The sequence below is a fragment of the Megalobrama amblycephala genome, linkage group LG14 (genome assembly GCF_018812025.1).
Source record: "Megalobrama amblycephala isolate DHTTF-2021 linkage group LG14, ASM1881202v1, whole genome shotgun sequence".
Lineage (NCBI taxonomy): Eukaryota > Metazoa > Chordata > Actinopteri > Cypriniformes > Xenocyprididae > Megalobrama > Megalobrama amblycephala.
In genome coordinates this window covers 14,084,420-14,103,740 of record NC_063057.1, presented here as the reverse complement: position 1 = coordinate 14,103,740, position 19,321 = coordinate 14,084,420, and the positions used below count along the sequence as shown (strand labels likewise).

Below are 19,321 nucleotides of genomic sequence, written 5' to 3'. Positions count from 1 at the left end.
AACTTGTGTAATCAATGAGATGTAGAAAGTTTGGTACCTTCTCTCCTTTCAAACCCATCTCTCCTTTCTCTCCCTGCCAACAAAAGGAGAACAATTAGATATCGCCTGAGAATCTTTTAATTTCTTCAAGGATTTTTGGCTATTTATACTTTACCTTCATCCCAGGAGGACCCTATACACACAGAAACACATGTAAGAGCTAAACAAAGTTGAGTATACCTCAAACTCATGATTTTCAAAAACATGAAATCCAAATGTCTCAATGGTCTGCAGTCACATGTTCTGATTTATGTGATGTATTCACAAGGCTATCAATGTGACACACTCACCGTCGCACCGGGGGGTCCCATTGGTATGGGAAATGCCTTTTTTATGTCCTCAATCGACATACCCTGGAAACAAACACAAATATAATTTATGATCAGGAATGGTTGCAAATACAATTTTGTCTAAGCTCAAACTAAAAAACTGTACCTCTTGGAGAACAATGGGAGGACCTGGCAAGCCTGGAGATCCTTGCTCTCCTTTTTGACCATCATTTCCCTATAAAGCAGTTAAAATGACAAAAATACATAATATATTATGCATATAAACAAACCATTTAATTATACCATTTAATTATTTTGGATTATCTTACATTTGCACCAGGTTCACCTTTTTCACCCTATGCATTAAAATAAGATATTATGTTAGCCAAATGCATTTCAGCTTAAATAGGGTTTAATGGGATAATAATGGAATAGTAGTTCACATTAGTCTGTTCTCCCACCTTTGTCCCTTCATCACCCTTTGGACCTTGTTCTCCCTGTAAAAAAGAAAAAGAAAAAAAGGTTTAGTTTGATAAAAAAAAAAAAAAAAAAAAAAGCATTTTATAACAATATATTAAACATACATCTTTTCCAGCTACTCCACGTTTCCCATCAACACCAGGTTTACCCTGCAGGAGAAAAGAACAGAACATAAGAAAAGAGAGGAAATTAGCTTTATTATAGCGATATTATGGTTTATATATTATGGTATATAATGTTACTACTGTATACTCACAGGTGTTCCAGGTAAACCAGGCATACCAGTAATCCCAGCACGCCCAAGATCTCCTTTCTCTCCTTTCTGTTTAATTAAAAAAAAAAAAACATGTTTTGAGGACTTTCCATAAACATTATGATTTTTATACTGTACACACTTTACATTCTATCCCCTATTCAGGTTTCCACTAAATCTCTCTCTCTCTCACACACACACACACACACACACACACACACTGAAAAGTACAGCATTAACTCTAATTATAATAATAATCTGTCCTTGAAGAACAAAAGATAACCTTTAGGAAAGCGTATATTCTTGGCAGATTGGATTATTTTAGCTAAATTCTCCATTTTCATTCAGCAAAATGACACATTAAAAGGGTTCTACAGACTCATTAGCAGACATTGTGTATTTTGATGCACTTTAATACTGTACACCTGTCGCACACCCTGCAATTCGGTTAATGTCACTGAAATTTAAAATATGAATCACATGATAAATGATCAGAAAATAATTGTTATTAGGCCTACTCACGGGTCCTGGGTCCCCTTTCTGTCCTGGTTCACCCTGTGCACACACAACCACACAGTTAATTATTACTGAAAATAATTGCAACAGTACATACGAATTATGTATTGCAGAAAAATTTAAACAGGAAGTAGTCGAACCTTAGATCCAGGCCTTCCTGGTAGTCCATCCACGCCATCTCTTCCTGTACTAGATCCAAACTAGAAGAAAAATAAATTTGAGCTACATTAAATGATGTGTTTTTAAAGTCTTTCATCCTCCAATAATTAAAAGACATATAGTGACTCACCAATGAATTCCCTGGAGGTCCTTGTTTACCTTCAGGACCCTAAAATAAAAGCAAAATGTAACCAACATCATCCTGTTATTAGTAAAGTTTAGGATGTGAAACCTCACTTACAGGTGGTCCAGGACGTCCTGTCTCCCCCTGGAGTCCTGGGAGTCCCGGCTCACCAGGTTCACCCTTTAAATACACCAAATACACACTCACAACTGACTGAAGGTTCCTAGATTATTCTTGTATATAAACGTCTTACTTTACCTTAATGGCCTTGGTGAGAATGGTGTTGTCTGACGTAGTGTACTAGGAAAGAAGAATTATGAGAATCACTGACAATACGTATTAACAAGGATAACCATGAAATGTTCAATCAAATAAATGAGAAAAAAGTGACCAGCAGTGCTTTTAAAGACAAAACAAAAAGAGCAATACTGTCTTGACAGCTTTTGACATCTGTGACAAACATATTTTAAAGCAACCAACCGAAAATGACATGATCACATTAACATTAATTTATGTTAAATAGCTTGATTATAATACAGTAAAACTCACTTGAGTAACTCCCGGTGGTCCCGGCAGCCCCTGCAGAGAATACAATGTTAATACATTGAATCTTTCTCTTTAATTTATCATCTGAGAGCCCCAGCATGACAAGAAAAACTGAGATTCTGTTATGCAAGCACAGAGCATGACCGGCCAATGAAATATTGAATTCGTCTTAAAAAAAAGGATACAAAATAAAGTTATTCTTATGCTTTCCAATAGCAGCACATACCGGCTCGCCTTTATCTCCTTTGTGTCCCTCTGGACCCTGAAAAACATGGACATTCATTATCAAACGGTATTGACTATTCTGTGTTATTTTGCTTCATAATTAATTCTGGAAGTGCTTCAGAAGAGCATGTGATCAAAGATTGTCTAAATAAATGTAAAATAAAGGAAGCTGCTCACTGGTAACCCCAATTTCCCATGCTCGCCTTTTTCCCCAGGGTCTCCGGGACGTCCTGGAAGACCGAGAGGGCCCTGCCATTGGAGAGGAGGAGAAGTGTGAGTGATACAGACTTAATGCTTTGAGCGACAAAAGAAATAGAGAGGAAAAAATAAAGATTTTAATGGGGATTGTGATATTATTACGAACAGGCCAATTCAGAATATCTGATTTGAAAACATTTGATCAAGACTGAATGACAAAAATGTTTTGAAGAGGTTTAGAAGAGAGACAATACCTTGACACCTCTCTCTCCAGGCTCTCCTGGTGAACCAGACTCTCCCTGAAACAAAAAAATATAATTAAATATAACAAAACATATAACGAAGCACTGTAAAGACACAATCGGCTTAATAAACATAATGTCTAAAAAAAGACCAATGTGTCATTTAGGGGACAAAAAATATCATTAGCTCAGTATAAAAACAATAGAATTCAGTGGGAAGTCTCCATGATAGATTGTGTGTGAAGGTGTGGGTTTCTCTCTGAGCCTCACCCTTGATCCCACCTCCCCTTTCGCTCCTGGCACACCCTGAAATCCATGAAAGCAGAAAGTTTAATTAAATATGAATGAATGAAGCATTAATTAAAAAGCAAACAATGGATATTTTATGACAAAATAACCCTTCAAAATCTCTAATATCCTTAATGCAATGATGCAAAGCGCACATACACACGTGCTCAGAAATACACACTCACATCCTTCTTATATCAGTAACTCTGGGCTCTTGATTTACTTACATCTTTACCTCTTAGTCCTGGAGAACCAGGGTTGCCTGGGAAACCCACCTCCCCTTTCTCTCCTTTGGACCCATCATTGCCCTGGACACAACCAAATGAAGTGTTCATATGATTGATCTGTTTCATTTAATCTTTTACGTCTTCTCTTTGCCAAAGTTTCACAAGCACTTTTGTGGTCTGACAGAATTTCACAGGTATTAAAATCAAGAGTGTATAACAAACTTACTTTTGGCCCTGGTTTCCCTGATAATCCAACATTACCCTGTGCATAAAAAAGAAGACAGAAAAATCTAAAAAGTGTTTGATGTTTTTTTAATCTTTTAATATATAATATAAGCCAGGTTGACAAATATTTAACATTACATTTATACAAGACACTAAGAGTGTGAAAAAAATGTTCTCTTTTCAAGATCAAGATTTCCACAAAAATACAAAATTTGTGAGCAGCACAGCTGTTTTCAATAATAATGAAGAAATATAATAAAAGTAACATTTCTTGAGCATCAAATCAGCCTATTAGAATGATTTCTTAAGGATCATGTGACACTGAAGACTGGAGTAATGATGCTGAGCTTTGAATTACAGGAATAAATATTACAGTTTAAAATACACTGCCCTCCAAAAGTTTGGAAACGCCCTGGATAAGTGGGGTTTTGGACAATACTGGCATGAATCCTTTTTAATTTGTGATAATTTTGCACTGATAAGGGACAACACAAACTACGAAAACATATTTTATTATATAAACAGTTTATACTTAGAAAAAAACTCACATTTTCGATTCATCAAAATATCCACCATTAGCAGCTATCTGATCTAAACTGGGTTCTAATTGGTTCATTGTATTCTAAACTTAATTGGCAATCAATTGTTGAAGCTATTAAGGTGTGCTGACCCAAAAGTCTTTTACAAACCTGGGCCAAGTTTAAACCAGTAACCAGGCATCACAGCTGGCAAAGGGGCATGTCTGACATGTCTTCAATGATAATGTCAAGTTACTTTAATGTATTTGCACCAAAAAATGATAAGGATTTATGCTGATATCGTCCAAAACCACACTTTGCCAGGGGTGTTTCCAAACTTTTGGAGGGCAGTGTACATTAAAATTGAAAACAGTTATTTTAAATTGCAATAATATTTCACAATATTACTGTTTTTTTCTAAAAGCTGTAAGTCTCATAAACACTCACTCTTTCTCCACTCTCTCCTTTGGGACCAGGCTGACCGGGGATTCCAAATCCAGGACTGCCCTTTAAAAAGACAACAAATCAGTACTTTCAGATTGGCAGCTAATCAATAAATGCAATAAATTGTAATGTCACATCCAAAACAACAAACACACACCTACCTTTTCACCTTTATCACCCTGATCTCCTTTCATTCCTTGTGGTCCTGGTGGCCCAACTAGTCCAACATCCCCCTTTATACCCAGTTCAGTGGGAAGAAATAACCTAGCGTAAATATTTCTACTGATGGCCATTTCAAACAACATGTAACCAGCAGCAAACATCAGCGACTGACCAAGTGTGTGACCAGGTGTGCTCAATTTCAATTTGGTTTATTTAGGGTCATCACTTAAAAACCTATAATTAAATGCTACAATCGCAGATTTTTACCCTGGAGTGTTTTGGTACAGTTTATAAAACTGTCTTTTTTTGCTTTGTGTGCTCATTGACAAGCAGACCTGGGGGAGCTCTTGGTTTCATTTCGATGCTCACGGCACTAATTAACCGTGTTTAAGTTGTCCAAGCACTGGATCAACTGCTTGTTTTCATCAGTGCAGATGAAGGGAACCCAAAGGGAAATAAACACCAGACTTGAGTCATGAGCTCAAAAAAAAGCATTTGTGTGTGGGACGTACCAACCAAAGATGTTCAGGTTTTAGTGCAGACAATTGTTCTCACTTAAAGACATTTTATATATATTTTGAAACTGATTCTTGATTATCTTACCCTGGCACCCTTTTTCCCTGGAGGACCAAGTATCTGTGAAATGTGAGGGGAATTATTAGCAATAGTGTATTTTTAACTATAAACACAATGTGTTAGATGAGACACTGAAGCATAAATTTTACCCCTTTAGCTGGGTCACCAGGAGCACCGCGCTGCCCCTGTGAATCAAGAACAGAAATATAATTCACACACAGTTTAATTATAAACGTATAAGTGCTGATGTCATAGATTTACATGCATTAATTTACTACAGTCACTCCATGTGAGGTCAAATAACTTTCACTTGTGGACACAAATTTATATTACATGGACAATTAAAGGTTTTGAAGCATTGAAAGTCACATGGCTGACTACATTGCTGGATGCTTGATTATATTGTAGGGTGTAGTAAAATAAGAAAAAAATAGTTTAGATTCACCTCATCACCCTTTCGTCCAGCAGCTCCAGGGAAGCCCTAAAGTTTAAAAAGAGAAAGTAAGCTTTCCCTCTAATCATTGCAAGAATAATGAAATTAGTATTCAGCAAATATGAATGACCTCAGGTGCTTTGAGAGATGTCAGATGTCTAGTGTTGGTTCTCTGAGAGCATCTGCGGTAGAGCTCCAAACCAAACGTTTTATCATGCCGTAGTGTTTCTGAGAGAACCGAGGGATAATGAGGAGTCGAATCGTTTGGGATATTTCCTTGATCTCCTCTCTGAAGGCTTGGGTTTAATAATGACTGCATAAGTTTAATTTGAAAGTAACTGAAAGTCTGAATTGCCAAAGATGGACACACAGTGGCAAGGTCGCATGTGAAGGATATAATAATATAGTAGCTCTATGTTTCGTACTTGTAATTCTCACATTAGGTGGAAACTCCATCCAGGTGTTTCCTTTTTTAATCAGGTCGATAATGTGGAGTTTGACGTGGATTTTGGAATCCATCACTGGCCAGAGAGCAGAGAAGAGGTGGTTTTCCTCTTTCTTAATCGACTCTTTTAATTTCCCCAGAGATCTACAGCTCATTCTTGCCCTTAATAGAACTTTGACAGCACCATACAGAGTGGAAAAGTTTGAAGAGCGAACAAACGAATAAGAATTTGACTTTTTAACAAAGCATTTTTAAAATGTTCAAGTGCAGGGTAGTGATTTAAATCCATTAACTTGTTCATCAGGCATCTGACCTTTTCCTGCAGTTGCCATTTATATTTTTCAGGGATGTGAACAGGTAAACGTTATCATCTTACTGCAATTCCCGGAGGCCCGATCGGCCCGATTTCCCCACGTTCACCCTGCCAAATAAATGCAGATGTTGATTACACTGAAGGATTTAACTTTCTTATGCAGTTGAGAACACATGTCAGGTGTCAAATAATACCTTCAACATGCAAAAATGTATCTAAAATCAGATGGTCATTATTGCAAAATACACAAGAGGGTGGTCAGGTCTTATGACCAGTTGACTGTAACTTATAACATGATTGCTTACCAAATAAACAAATCAATAGGAATCAAATATTGATTTGAGATGAAAATATTCTATTATGTGAGAGGAAACTATCATAGTGCAGATAGCCAAGTTTGCCAAAGGCAAGTCAAATACACACTTAAGCTTCATAATACAAAAGCATTTGACCAACGAATGACAGAATTTACCAATTAATTAAGAATTCCAGTTCACATTCAATTGTACAGTTTTGAACATGTTGAAAATTTAAGTAGGATGTATTATGGATCAGGTTATTAAATACAGAGCAGCAGCAGCACTAGACTAAAGCACTGACTTGACGTGATTGAATTTTTTTATTGTAGTGGAAGAGCAAATCGGTTTTGTGCCTGAGAAAAATCATACCTTGTCTCCTCGATCTCCTTTAAGACCCTTTTTCCCCTAAAAGAGCCAAAAACACAACAACAGTGAAATACCTCTGCCATTATAAAGCACTTAACATTAATTAAACAAGATTGCATCTAAGGCTGACATCTGTTAAAAGGTTCATGCTGATTCACTGTGAAAGACAGAGATAATTTAACAGCATGAATTGACAGAATTGACATGAATTGTGAAATTGTTGTGTATAGTTTGACAAACCCGAAGGCCTGCGATTCCCTGGACTCCTTGGATTCCTACTTCGCCCTTTGGATGAATATGGAAACTACAAATTATACAATGCACGAGACAATCATCTATCACTCTGCTCCATTGATTTTACATCCAACATGCTTACCTTTGGGCCTTGTAGTCCTGTATTACCCTAAAAAATTGATTATCATTGACTTAATAATTACCCTTAAGATTTGTTGACTAATATAAATTCTAATATGAATGTGGTTTGTGTATATCAGAAATACGTACCTTCTCTCCAGCTGGCCCAGGTGGACCTTGAACACCTTGAATTCCAATACCTTCCTCTCCCTTTATGATTAACACAAAAGAAATTCAATCAAAAAACCAGCTGCACTAATTTTAGCTTTGTGTAGTTCTGACAGAGAGGAAGGGCAATTTTTTTTTACAGCACTCCGAACAATGAGACTTCCAAAACGATGGTAGGCAGATGAGCAGAGAGATTTAATTTATGCATTTTAACTATCCTGTGCAAGCTGTAGGAAGTCATTGCTTAAAATAGCTTTTAAACCACTGCTGAAAGTACAAAATGACACGTGAAGCTGTTTTAGATATTTTTATCCCTCACCCACCTTCTCCCCTTTCTGACCAGGAAGTCCTGGAAGTCCATCCACTCCTACTGGTCCAGGTAAACCTGCTAGACCCTAGACAAACATCCAGAAGATCATAAATAAAATCACTTGTTTCATTATTTCAATACAACCAATTAAATGGCTTACTTATAGGTCTAGTTGCTGAATAGGAGAAAGTATTCTAAAATCGAATAATATTAATAAACACTATAACTTTAAGAGAGTTAAAGCATGCACTAACATTATTCCCATGCTCCCCTTTTTCTCCTTTGGGACCTGGCTTTCCACGTGGACCCTAGAATGTGTGAGAAGCATTATAATCACACATTGTATTTTGCATGTATATTTCATAGTAAAACGTTGCTTGAGGAGTAGATAACTTACTTTAGCACCAGATTCTCCAGTCTCACCCTAAGAGGAGGTAAAATTGAGATTATATAGACTATAATATACTGTATATTATAAGATTACTCTTTACACTTTAGACATTCAAAGTAACTTTGCAACTACATGTCAACTAACTCTCATTAGAGTACCAGTAGACTGGATTCAGGTAAGTAGAATAAGTTGACATGTAGCTGCAAAGTGACTTATAGAATGTCTGTTGAGGAAGCGTCACAATAAAGGGTTAGCAGATATTAAGCAGACAGTCTACTAATACTCTATAGTGACTGGTAGTTGACATGTAGTTGCAAAGTTCCTTATAGTTAGTAGAATGTCTAAAGTAGACTATCGGAAAAAAGTGTTACTGATTATAATATAGACTATTTTATATGTGTATCCTCATGATATTTCATACTAACCTTAACAGAGAGTCCAGGAGACCCCGGAGGTCCAGGCAGACCAGGGAGTCCTGGGGGACCTGATAACCCTGGGACCCCTGGAGCACCTGAGGGGCCCTTTCAATCAAGAATAAAAAAATTTATATGAAAACCTTGAAAAATAAAATGTCAATAGAACTGTGAGATAAGCTACATATTATGCAAACTAGTTTAAAGGGATAGTGCACCCAAAAATTTAAATTTTGTCATCACTTACTCATGTTGTTCCAAACATGTATGAATTTCATTCTTCAAGAAGATATTTTAAAGAATGTTGGTAATCATATAGTTGACGGCACCCATTGACTTCTACGGTAGGACAAAAAAATACTATGGAAGTCAAAGGCTACCGTCAACTGCCTGGTTACCAACATTCTTTAAAATGTAAAACTCATACAGGATTGGAACAACTTGAGGGTGAATATGACAAAATGTTCATTTTTGGGTTAACATAGCTGTTTTGTATGATACCAGAACTTACAGAGGATCCAGGCTCTCCTTTACGTCCAGGAATAACCTCCATACCTCCCATGACATAGCCTGGCTCACCCTACATGAAAAGAAAAAGTTAATATAAGTCAACTTGATTAAAATAGACTTTATTTATTTGTTTAAAAAATAATAAATAAAATGAAATTAAAGACTAAACTTACTCTCTCTCCTCTCTGCCCTTTAGGTCCAGTATTACCAGGAGGCCCCTGAGATTGTGGAGAAAGAGCGATAGGGAGAGACGGACAGAAAAGTTGGTCTGAGATTTTAGACACAATCACTGTCACAATCACACAGAGAATAATCGACTTGTCTAAAACGTGAGACATTTAATAAAAAAGGGTGAAACTTTAAAAGAAAGTAGGGGCAAATGCTCTGTACTGACTAGCCATAATCATTCCTCATTACTCCCTCTGTGAATCACTCTAACATAATTGCACCTTTCCTAATTCTCCTACTAAAATATACATATATAGGACATTGCGTACATGCTTTAAATGAGTGAACAAACTTCAATTTCCAGAATATACTGATTAAAATACCACCACCTACACTGTTTTTATATAGTGAGATTTAATGAGACACTCACCATGTCACCAGGAAATCCAGGTGCTCCCTGAATCAGATTAAGAGATTGTTTAGGCACATTTACACATTTATATAAGTGTTAAATATGCTACATTTGTTACATATTTTGCGGTATGATGCTTGAATTTTGATTCATCCTTTACCCTTTGTCCAGGAGAACCAGGGGGTCCTGTTCTACCTGGTCGTCCCGGTAACCCCGGGATGCCATCCGTTCCGGGAAGACCCTGATGAATGGTGTGGAGCGGGAATAATACAGACAAAAACAAACGAAAAAAACATACACAAATACAGAAATTGTTTGATGCTGCTAACATCAGAACATCTTCAGTGCACATATTACTTTGAAATCAAATATAGAGCAATATAAAATCCACGCATTCACATTGATACATATCACAAAAATAAATAAGGAAACATCTACAACAATGCTGATCTTGTTAGCAAGACCTGTCACATTTCATTTGTTATTCAAAAGAGTCGCTTTGATATGACAAGCGCTTTCATGTGTCGCCTTCTCAAAGAGATAACAGGAAGAAAAAAAAGTAAAGTATGAATAGCACCCCGCATAGAGGCAGATCTGCGATATTAATAATTAGATTTAATCCTTTAATCTACTAAAACAACAACTGAGTCACAAAAACAATCTCATCATTAACAGAATGGCTCGGTTTAAATAATAAATGCTCCAGTAATTAACATAAACATGAATGTGTAATTACGGAGAGGACGGGGGTGTTTTATTTTGTGTTTATTGAAGTTTGTGCTTGAGCGTTTCAGATGCTGGATGTACTCACCCGCTCACCCTTCTCCCCTTTGACCTTTAGAGAGAATGAATCATAATGCCCTGGGCCTTGCTTGAGTCGCTGTGTCAACAGAAAAATATTTAAAAAAAGAAATCCACTTAAAAAAAACAGTGTTGTTATCATTAGCTAAAACTAACTATTCTTATACTATTGAAATAGCTGAAATAAAACTAAGTGAGCCATTGAGATTAGAGAGAAAGAAGCAAACATACCAGGCCGCCATGACCAAATTCATCGCCCTGCAGCGGAGAAATTAGATATTGTCATAACATCGATTATCAGTTATCATATTATCATGACATCAGTGTTCTTACCTAAGAAAGTACTGTGTAATATAAGGTAACTACAGGGGTTAAAGGGATTATTCCATGATTTACTCACCCTCAAGTCATCCTAGGTGTATATGACTATCTTCTTTTAGAAGAATACGATCGGAGTTATATTAAATAATGTCCTGGCGCTTCCAAGCTTTATAATGGCAGTAAATAGAGAATGAGATTCTGAAGCCCAAAAAGTGCATCCATCCATCATAAAAGATATCCACATGGCTCTGTGGGGTTAATAAAGGCCTTCAGAAGCAAAGCGATGTGTTTGTGGAGAAAAATATCCATATTTAAAAACTGAAAGGTGCCCTAGAATTAAATATTGAATTTATATTGACATAGTTGAATAACAAGAGTTCAGTACATGGAAATGACATACAGTGAGTCTCAAACACCATTGTTTCCTCCTTCTTATATAAATCTAATTTGTTTAAAAGATCTCAGAAGAACAGGCGAATCTCAACATAACACAGACTGTTACGTAACAGTCGGGATCATTAATATGTACGCCCCCAATATTTGCATATGCCAGCTCATGTTCAAGCCATTAGACAAGGGCAGGACGTCTGGATGTGCACAGCTGAATCATCAGACTAGGTAAGCAAGCAAGAACAATAGCGAAAAATGGCAGATGGAGCAATAATAACTGACATGATCCATGATATTTTTAGTGATATTTGTAAACTGTCTTTCTAAATGTTTCGTTAGCATGTTGCTAATGTACTGTTAAATGTGGTTAAAGTGACCATCGTTTATTACTGTATTCACGGAGACAAGAGAGCCGTCGCTATTTTCATTTTTAAACACTTGCAGTCTGTATAATTCATGAACACAACTTCATTCTTTATAAATCTCTCCAACAGGGTGTAATGTTAGCTTTAGCCTGTTAGCCACAGAGCACAGCCTCAAACTCATTCAGAATCAAATGTAATACATCCACATAAATACTATACTTACATGATCCGATGTATGCAAGCAGCATGCATGACGAACATCTTGTAAAGATCCATTTTGAGGGTTATATTAGCTGTGTAAACTGTGTTTATGCTGTTCAAGGCAAGCGCGAGCTCCGGGGGAGGGGGACCACGAGAATTAAAGGGGCCGCAACCTATATATCGGTGCATAGTTAATGATGCCCCAAAATAGGCAGTTAAAAAAATGAATTAAAAAAAATCTATGGGATATTTTGAGCTGAAACTTCACAGACACATTCAGAGGACACCTTAGACTTATATTACATCTTTTAAAAAGAAGGTCTAGGGCACCTTTAAATAAATGGCTTCTGGCAGACGGCCGTACGCATGTCGACTTTTGCCAAAAGAGTCACCCCTGACGTGATATACGAATAGTGTAAGCTTCTTGCTGTTTAAACAAATAGGGTTGAACAACAAACTCAAACTCCTCTTCTCTTATATCAAAATCCTCTGACATTTCTCTTTAAATTTTTTTTTAGAATTTTATTCTGTTTTAGACTTCTCATTCATGACCGGTGTTTTGTTTTGCTCTATCCTCTGTGCTTCCGTGTTCGTCAATGCGTCATGTGTCAGGCCAGAGTTCACTCTTTTGCCATGAATCGATGCGTACGGCTATCTGTCGGAAGGTAATAAATTTTTAAATATGGATATTTTTCTTACACAAACGCATTATTAACCCCACAGAGCCGTGTGGTTATGTCTTGTGATGGATGGATGCACATTTTTGGGCTTCAAAATCTCATCCTCTATTTACTACCATTATAAAGCTTGGAAGAGCCAGGACATTATGTTATGTTATGTTATAAAAGAAGAAAGTCATACAACTAGGATGGCTTGAGGGTGAGTATATCATGGGGTAATTTGGGGTGAACTAACCCTTTAAGGTTAGGTTTAGGGGTAGGTTCAGGGTTAGTACCTAGTTATTACCCAGTTTTTGCAATTACTATAATAAGCATATAGTATGTACATGAGGAACAGGACTGTAAAATAAACTGCTACCAGTTATAATTCAGTGATCGAATCACACACAGTAACATGATAGCTGCTTACCTTCTCTCCTTTCTGACCCTGTGAACAACAACAAACTGGGAATTAGAATTCTTATAAGACATGGTGTGACAGCTGTAATGAGGATGTAGAGGATGTAGCGTTTACCTTGCAGCTGAGAGGACAGCTGGGCCCTTCTGGTTTGGCGAGAGCTTCAGGGTCATCTGTAGGTGTGTCCAGTTGAGCAGACTAGGATAAAGACACATGAAAATTTGACTTGTGCAGAATGTATTATGAAATTATTTCCCCTTAAAGCCACTCTGATCTGCACGGCCCACCTCGTCGTGTTGTTTGAACTCTGATAGTAAGGCCTCACTACAGATGCTGCTGATAAACTCTCTCTCGATGGACGGAAGATCATCAAAATCACTGGCGAAGAAGATGTTCTTGTAAGTGGTAGGGGAGGCGATTGTCCTCAGCTCCTCAAAATCTGCATGAGCGATACCGATGGCCAAAACACTGACACCTAAAACACAAGTATACCAAAAACTGAAGTTTATCATTTATTTGGACTTAAGCGTCATGAAATATAATGCAGATAAAGTAGTAAATGATACTTTCGCAACCATTCAAAAGTTTAAGGTCAGAGTGATTTAAAAAAATAAATATATATATATATATATATATATATATATATATATATATATATATATATATATATATATATATATATATATATATATATATATATATATATATATATATATATATATATATTAGCAAGGACAAATTACATTGATCAAAAGTGACAATAAAATCTATAATAAAGAAAATCTATACAAAAATTCAACAAAATATATACTTCAAATAAACGCTCTTTTGAACTTTCTATTCATCAAAAAATCCTGAAAAAGTATCATGTTTTCCACAGAAATGTTAAGCAGCACAACTGTTTTCAACATTGATAATAATAAGAAATGTTTCTTGAACACTAAATCAACATATTAGAATGATTTCTGAAGGATCATGTGACTGAAGACTGCAGTAATGATGCTGAAAATTCAGCTTTGACATCACAGAAATAAATTACATTCTAAAATATATTAAAATAGAAAACAGTTATTTTAAATGGTAATAATATTTCACAATATTAAAATATTAGAAATATCAGAAACTTCCTTCAAAAACATTAAAACAAATTTTACTGACTGAAAAATTTGAATGGTAGTGTATATTAGTCATATATGAATGTTTAGCTATTCTTCTATTTCCATTTATATTACTCACCCAGAGCATGTGCTATTCTGGACGGTGGCTCTACATCATCCTGAGCTCTTCCGTCTGTCAGCAACACTAAAATGTGAGGGACTTCCTGTCTCATACCCAACGACTCCTGAAACATCTCCCTAAGAACATAGCTGATCCCACGACCTACACAAACATTCAGAATCATCACATTTTAGATCAAATTGCACCCTAATATGTGTCATCAACAATTTTTGATCTTTAAATGTGTACGTAAACCTGTTTTTGTGTTTCCCCCTCCATAGCGGACTTCTCGGAGTGCTCTCAAAACAGAGCTACGGTCTTTGTGAGTGTTAAAGTTGAACTCGATCCTCGGCTGATCGCTGTAGTGAACTACTGCTATCTAAAGCAAGTTAATGAGATGGTTCAGTCCACAGTTAAAGCATTAGATGTTTGATCAGAGCAAATGATTGAGACTATTGATTCAGTACCTCATGCCGAATGAGGTGTAAAGTTCTTAATTTAATGTAGTGCAATAGCTTGTCCTACCTGTGTTCCTGTAGGTCCTATAGAGGGGAAGTAGGTGACGGTTCTGAACAGGAAATCCTTCAGTTTGCCAAAGTTATTAGTACCAATGCTCCAGGATTCATCGACCAGAAACACGATATCTGCTTTCACCCTGCCACACACTAACAGAAAGATGAACACAATTCATTCTCACATTTACAAAATTTCTACTTTTGGAGATTCAGTTAAAAGGATCGTTCACACAAAAATGATTCTGTCATCATTTCCTCACTCTCATGTTCCAAACCTGTATGACTTTTCTTCTGTTTTTTTCAGAAGCCGAAACAGTTTAGTTATCAACGTTCTTCAAAAAATCGTTATAGTCATACAGGTTTGGAACAACATGAGGATGAGTAAAGGATGACAGATTTTTAGGTGAACCGGCCCTTTAAATTGTTAATGACTGAAATCTCTAATAATGTTTTTGTTTGTTTTTTGGTAATTCATGGGAAATTGTACTTCTTAAAAGCTTCAAATCATGGGAAAGCACGTTTATACCACGTTTGTGGTATATTTCAGCAAACAGAGCAGCAGTATATTTAAAGCTTTCACAATTGTAATGAAGGGTCAACAGAGTGCGGATCCATTTGCAGCTTTTTATTAAAACACAGCAGTGTTTACAAACAAGGGCAAAGCAGTACCGTAAACAGGGACAGGCAGGGGTCGAGGCTGGCAGCAGAGAATCAGAGTCGGGTCACAGGCAGAGATCAAGACAGGCGGCAAACAAACACAGTCCAGGGCACAGGCAGAGATCGGGGTAGGCAGCAAAGGTTCAGCAGAGAGTAACAGTCCAAGAAACAACGAGATAACAGTCCAGGGAATAACGCTCAGAAATGACCACCGTAGCAAATCAAGACTTCGCGATGTATGAATGCAAGTGTGTGTGTTATATAGGGTGTGTGTGATGGCGTGCAGGTGTGTGTGCAATCAGTCCCAGGAATGAGGGCCTATGGGTAATGGAGTCCGAATGAGATTCAGTATTCCGGTGATGGCTCCCTCCGGCGGTCCGGAGGATGAGACGAGGGAGCCACATTCATGACAGAGCCCCCACCCTGCGAGCGGCTCCAGACGCGAGGAGGCGGACGCCGGGGTCTACCACGTGGTCGAGGGGCCGGCCTCTCCGGGTGCGTCCGATGGAATTCCTCCATGAGTGTGGGGTCTAGGATATCATCCCGGTTGACCCAGGATCGCTCCTCCGGTCCGTACCCCTCCCAGTCGACCAGGTATTGTAGTCTCTGACCCCGACGCCTGGAATCGAGCAGTTCCCGAACTTGGTAAGCCTCCTCGTCCTCAATTACCAGCGGTGGGGGATGACGGCCCTCGGCTCCCTCTGGTTCTCCTCTCGGACCCCCGGAGGGTTTCAGCAGCGAAACATGGAAAGTGGGAGAAACACGATAGTTAGCAGGTAAACTTAACCGAAAAGAGACAGGAGTGATCTGTTTAACAATTTGGAAAGGCCCTACAAACCTGGGACTGAGTTTCTTGGATGGAAGTCTTAGTCGGAGGTCTCTCGTGGAGAGCCAGACCCATTGACCCACGGTGTACTGGGGATTGGGACGCCGGTGTCGATTGGCCTGTACCTCCTGTCGCCGAACTGCCCGTTGTAGGTGGCGATGAGCCAAGTTCCAAGTCTCCTCGCTCCTTTGTAACCATTCGTTGACAGAGGGTAGGTCAGAGGGTTCACCAGACCACGGGAACATTGGTGGTTGAAATCCTAAGACACATTGGAAGGGAGTGATACCCGTGGCCGGTTTTCTCAGAGAATTCTGGGCATACTCCGCCCACATCAAATACCGACTCCATTCAGCCTGGTTCTGCTGACAGTAGGTGCGGAGGAACCGTGTGATCTCCTGGTTTAGCCGTTCTGTCTGGCCATTAGATTCTGGGTGGTAGCCCGATGTCAGGCTGATATTGACGTTCAGTTGTTTAAAGAACGCTGCCCACACACGAGAGGTAAATTGTGGTCCCCTGTCTGACACGATATCCTCAGGCAGCCCATAGAACCTGAACACGAAGTTGCATAGTAGTTCCGCAGTCTCGAAGGCAGTGGGAAGTTTAGGAAGGGGAATGAGGCGGCAGGCTTTGGAGAATCTGTCAACAACCGTGAGTATGGTGGTGTTGCCCTGTGACAGTGGTAGATCGGTTACAAAGTCTATGGCTATGTGTGACCAGGGACGTTGTGGAATGGGTAGTGGCTGAAGCAGGCCCGCGGGAGATTGATGTGGTGTCTTGGATGTCTGACAAGCGGTGCAGTGGTGAATGAACTGGGTGACGTCACGGAGCATGGTGTCCCACCAGAACCGGTTTTGCAAGAGGTGGTGAGTGGCGGTAATTCCTGGGTGTCCAGAGCTGGGCAAATCGTGAACATGATGCAGGAGCCTCTCTCTCAGAGCAACTGGTACGAACAGACGGTTAGGGGGACATGTAGCTGGAGGAGCAGACTGTTCGTTGGCCTGTGTGATCTCGGATATTACATCCCACTGGACGGGTGCGAGAAGCAGAGTGTCAGGAATGATATGTTCTGCGTGTTCAGTACGTTCTAGGTGTTCCGTTTGCCGGGATAGTGCGTCGGCTTTCGTGTTCTTGGACCCAGGTCTGTATGTCACCTTGAACTGGAAGCGAGTAAAGAACATTGCCCACCGAGCCTGGCGAGGGTTAAGCCGTTTGGCTGAGCGGAGGTACTCTAGATTTTTATGGTCCGTGAGTACCGTGAATGGATGTTGGGCTCCCTCCAACCAATGACGCCATTCTTCCAGCGCCGCCTTCATTGCCAGCAATTCACGATCTCCCACATCATAATTACGTTCAGCCGCGGATAACTTTCTGGAGTAAAAAGCACAAGGAAACATTTTTTCTGGGGTACCTTGGCGTTGGGAAAGAATGGCACCAATGCCCGTGTTGGAGGCATCAACCTCGACTATGAAGGGCCTTTCAGGATCAGGATGACGGAGTATGGGAGCTGTAGTGAACCGTTCCTTCAATCCTTTAAAAGCCGCCTCTGCCTCTGGGGACCAGTGCAGCCGAGATGTGTGACGCTTAGTCATGGAAGTTAAAGGGGCTGCAACACTGCTGAAGCCTCGTATAAACCGCCTGTAGAGATTAGCGAAGCCCAGGAATCTCTGTAGTTCCTTTAGCGTGCGTGGTTTCGGCCAGTCCAGTACGGCTTTCACCTTCGTGTCATCCATTGCGATGCCGTCTTGACTGATAACATACCCCAGGAAGGAGGTTGAAGTCTGGTGGAACTCACACTTCTCTGCTTTTGCGTATAACTGGTGTTGGATGAGTCTTTGTAGCACGGCCCGAACATGTTGTATGTGTTCCTCCAGTGTATTGGAATATATGAGGATGTCGTCGATGTAGACGATAACCCAACGGTTCAACATGTCTCTGAACACATCATTAATGTAGGATTGGAAGACGGATGGACTGTTGGAGAGCCCGAACGGCATAACAAGGGTCTCATAGTGACCGGTGGTTGTGGAGAATGCCGTCTTACATTCGTCCCCCTCACGTATCCGAATGAGGTTGTAGGCACAGCGGAGGTCGAGTTTCGTGAAGTATCTGGCTTGTCTTAGTTGCTCCAGAGCGGCAGGTACTAATGGTAATGGGTAGCGAAACTTGACTGTGATCTCGTTCAGACCTCGATAGTCAATGCAGGGTCTCAGACCTCCATCCTTTTTTTTAACAAAGAAGAACCCTGATGATGCAGGGGACGTGGATGGTCGAATAAAACCTTTGGCTAGTTCCTCCTCAATGTAAGCTTTCATGGCCGCGGATTCTGGTTGTGACAGGGGAAAAATTCTGCCTTTAGGAGGCGAGGTGTCGGGTAGCAAGTCTATAGCGCAGTCTCCAGGTCGGTGAGGTGGTAATTCTGTAGCTTTTTGTTTGCTAAAGGCTATGGCCAGGTCTGTGTACTCAGCTGGGATGTCAAGCTGTCCAGGGACGGTTTCCTGTATTTCCACAGAGCGAATGGGTAAAGGAGTGACGTGTTTTAAACAGTTTTGGTGGCAAAGAGTGTCCCACTGCAGGATTTGACCCTCCTTCCAGGAGATATGTGGGTTATGGATACGAAGCCACGGTATACCAAGGATGATGGGGTTGTTAGGTGAGTGGATGACGTAGAAGCGGATGGGTTCTTGATGAAGGATTCCTACTTGGAGTTTAAGTTCGTCGGTGATATGAGCGATCTTTCCTCCTCCAATGGGTTTCCCGTCTAGCGCCTCCACTGTTAAGGGAAAGTGGCAGTCAGTTAAGGGGATATGGTGATCTTTAATGAACGTGTCAGACATGAAGTTTCCCGCAGCTCCAGAATCCAGCAGGGCGTGAGTGAGT

At 39.5% G+C, this 19,321-nt stretch overlaps 1 protein-coding gene and 1 long non-coding RNA gene across 5 annotated transcripts in view; one reads left to right on the top strand and one right to left on the bottom strand.

The window, feature by feature from the left end:
* The window catches only part of col7a1l (collagen type VII alpha 1-like), a 96,986-nt gene that overhangs the window by 26,331 nt on the left and 51,334 nt on the right, over nt 1-19,321 (bottom strand). For all 4 annotated transcript variants that reach the window (XR_007179431.1, XM_048155495.1, XM_048155497.1 and 1 more), the window contains exons 23-68: nt 14,972-15,111; nt 14,702-14,825; nt 14,465-14,608; nt 13,516-13,703; nt 13,346-13,426; nt 13,241-13,258; nt 11,106-11,132; nt 10,885-10,953; nt 10,234-10,314; nt 10,092-10,118; nt 9,667-9,711; nt 9,495-9,563; nt 8,996-9,091; nt 8,577-8,603; nt 8,434-8,487; nt 8,193-8,264; nt 7,852-7,911; nt 7,724-7,750; nt 7,588-7,632; nt 7,351-7,386; nt 6,746-6,790; nt 5,937-5,972; nt 5,641-5,676; nt 5,519-5,551; nt 4,915-4,986; nt 4,757-4,816; nt 3,793-3,828; nt 3,567-3,647; nt 3,322-3,357; nt 3,064-3,108; nt 2,789-2,860; nt 2,613-2,648; nt 2,390-2,419; nt 2,099-2,140; nt 1,958-2,020; nt 1,847-1,885; nt 1,698-1,757; nt 1,564-1,596; nt 1,045-1,110; nt 893-937; nt 770-805; nt 638-664; nt 475-543; nt 330-392; nt 155-172; nt 38-73 (exon numbers count right to left, since the gene is read on the bottom strand). Coding sequence is in view for 3 of the 4 variants with exons in the window: in XM_048155495.1 (XP_048011452.1) it covers nt 38-73; nt 155-172; nt 330-392; nt 475-543; nt 638-664; nt 770-805; nt 893-937; nt 1,045-1,110; nt 1,564-1,596; nt 1,698-1,757; nt 1,847-1,885; nt 1,958-2,020; nt 2,099-2,140; nt 2,390-2,419; nt 2,613-2,648; nt 2,789-2,860; nt 3,064-3,108; nt 3,322-3,357; nt 3,567-3,647; nt 3,793-3,828; nt 4,757-4,816; nt 4,915-4,986; nt 5,519-5,551; nt 5,641-5,676; nt 5,937-5,972; nt 6,746-6,790; nt 7,351-7,386; nt 7,588-7,632; nt 7,724-7,750; nt 7,852-7,911; nt 8,193-8,264; nt 8,434-8,487; nt 8,577-8,603; nt 8,996-9,091; nt 9,495-9,563; nt 9,667-9,711; nt 10,092-10,118; nt 10,234-10,314; nt 10,885-10,953; nt 11,106-11,132; nt 13,241-13,258; nt 13,346-13,426; nt 13,516-13,703; nt 14,465-14,608; nt 14,702-14,825; nt 14,972-15,111 (2,645 nt within the window). In the remaining variant the exon portion in view is untranslated. The remainder of the gene's footprint in view (nt 1-37; nt 74-154; nt 173-329; nt 393-474; nt 544-637; nt 665-769; nt 806-892; nt 938-1,044; nt 1,111-1,563; nt 1,597-1,697; nt 1,758-1,846; nt 1,886-1,957; nt 2,021-2,098; nt 2,141-2,389; nt 2,420-2,612; nt 2,649-2,788; nt 2,861-3,063; nt 3,109-3,321; nt 3,358-3,566; nt 3,648-3,792; nt 3,829-4,756; nt 4,817-4,914; nt 4,987-5,518; nt 5,552-5,640; nt 5,677-5,936; nt 5,973-6,745; nt 6,791-7,350; nt 7,387-7,587; nt 7,633-7,723; nt 7,751-7,851; nt 7,912-8,192; nt 8,265-8,433; nt 8,488-8,576; nt 8,604-8,995; nt 9,092-9,494; nt 9,564-9,666; nt 9,712-10,091; nt 10,119-10,233; nt 10,315-10,884; nt 10,954-11,105; nt 11,133-13,240; nt 13,259-13,345; nt 13,427-13,515; nt 13,704-14,464; nt 14,609-14,701; nt 14,826-14,971; nt 15,112-19,321) is intronic.
* Nucleotides 2,603-10,878, top strand: LOC125245059. Its single transcript, XR_007179432.1, has 4 exons — nt 2,603-2,678; nt 2,827-2,884; nt 9,690-9,755; nt 10,245-10,878. It is a non-coding gene; the product is annotated as an uncharacterized LOC125245059 (long non-coding RNA).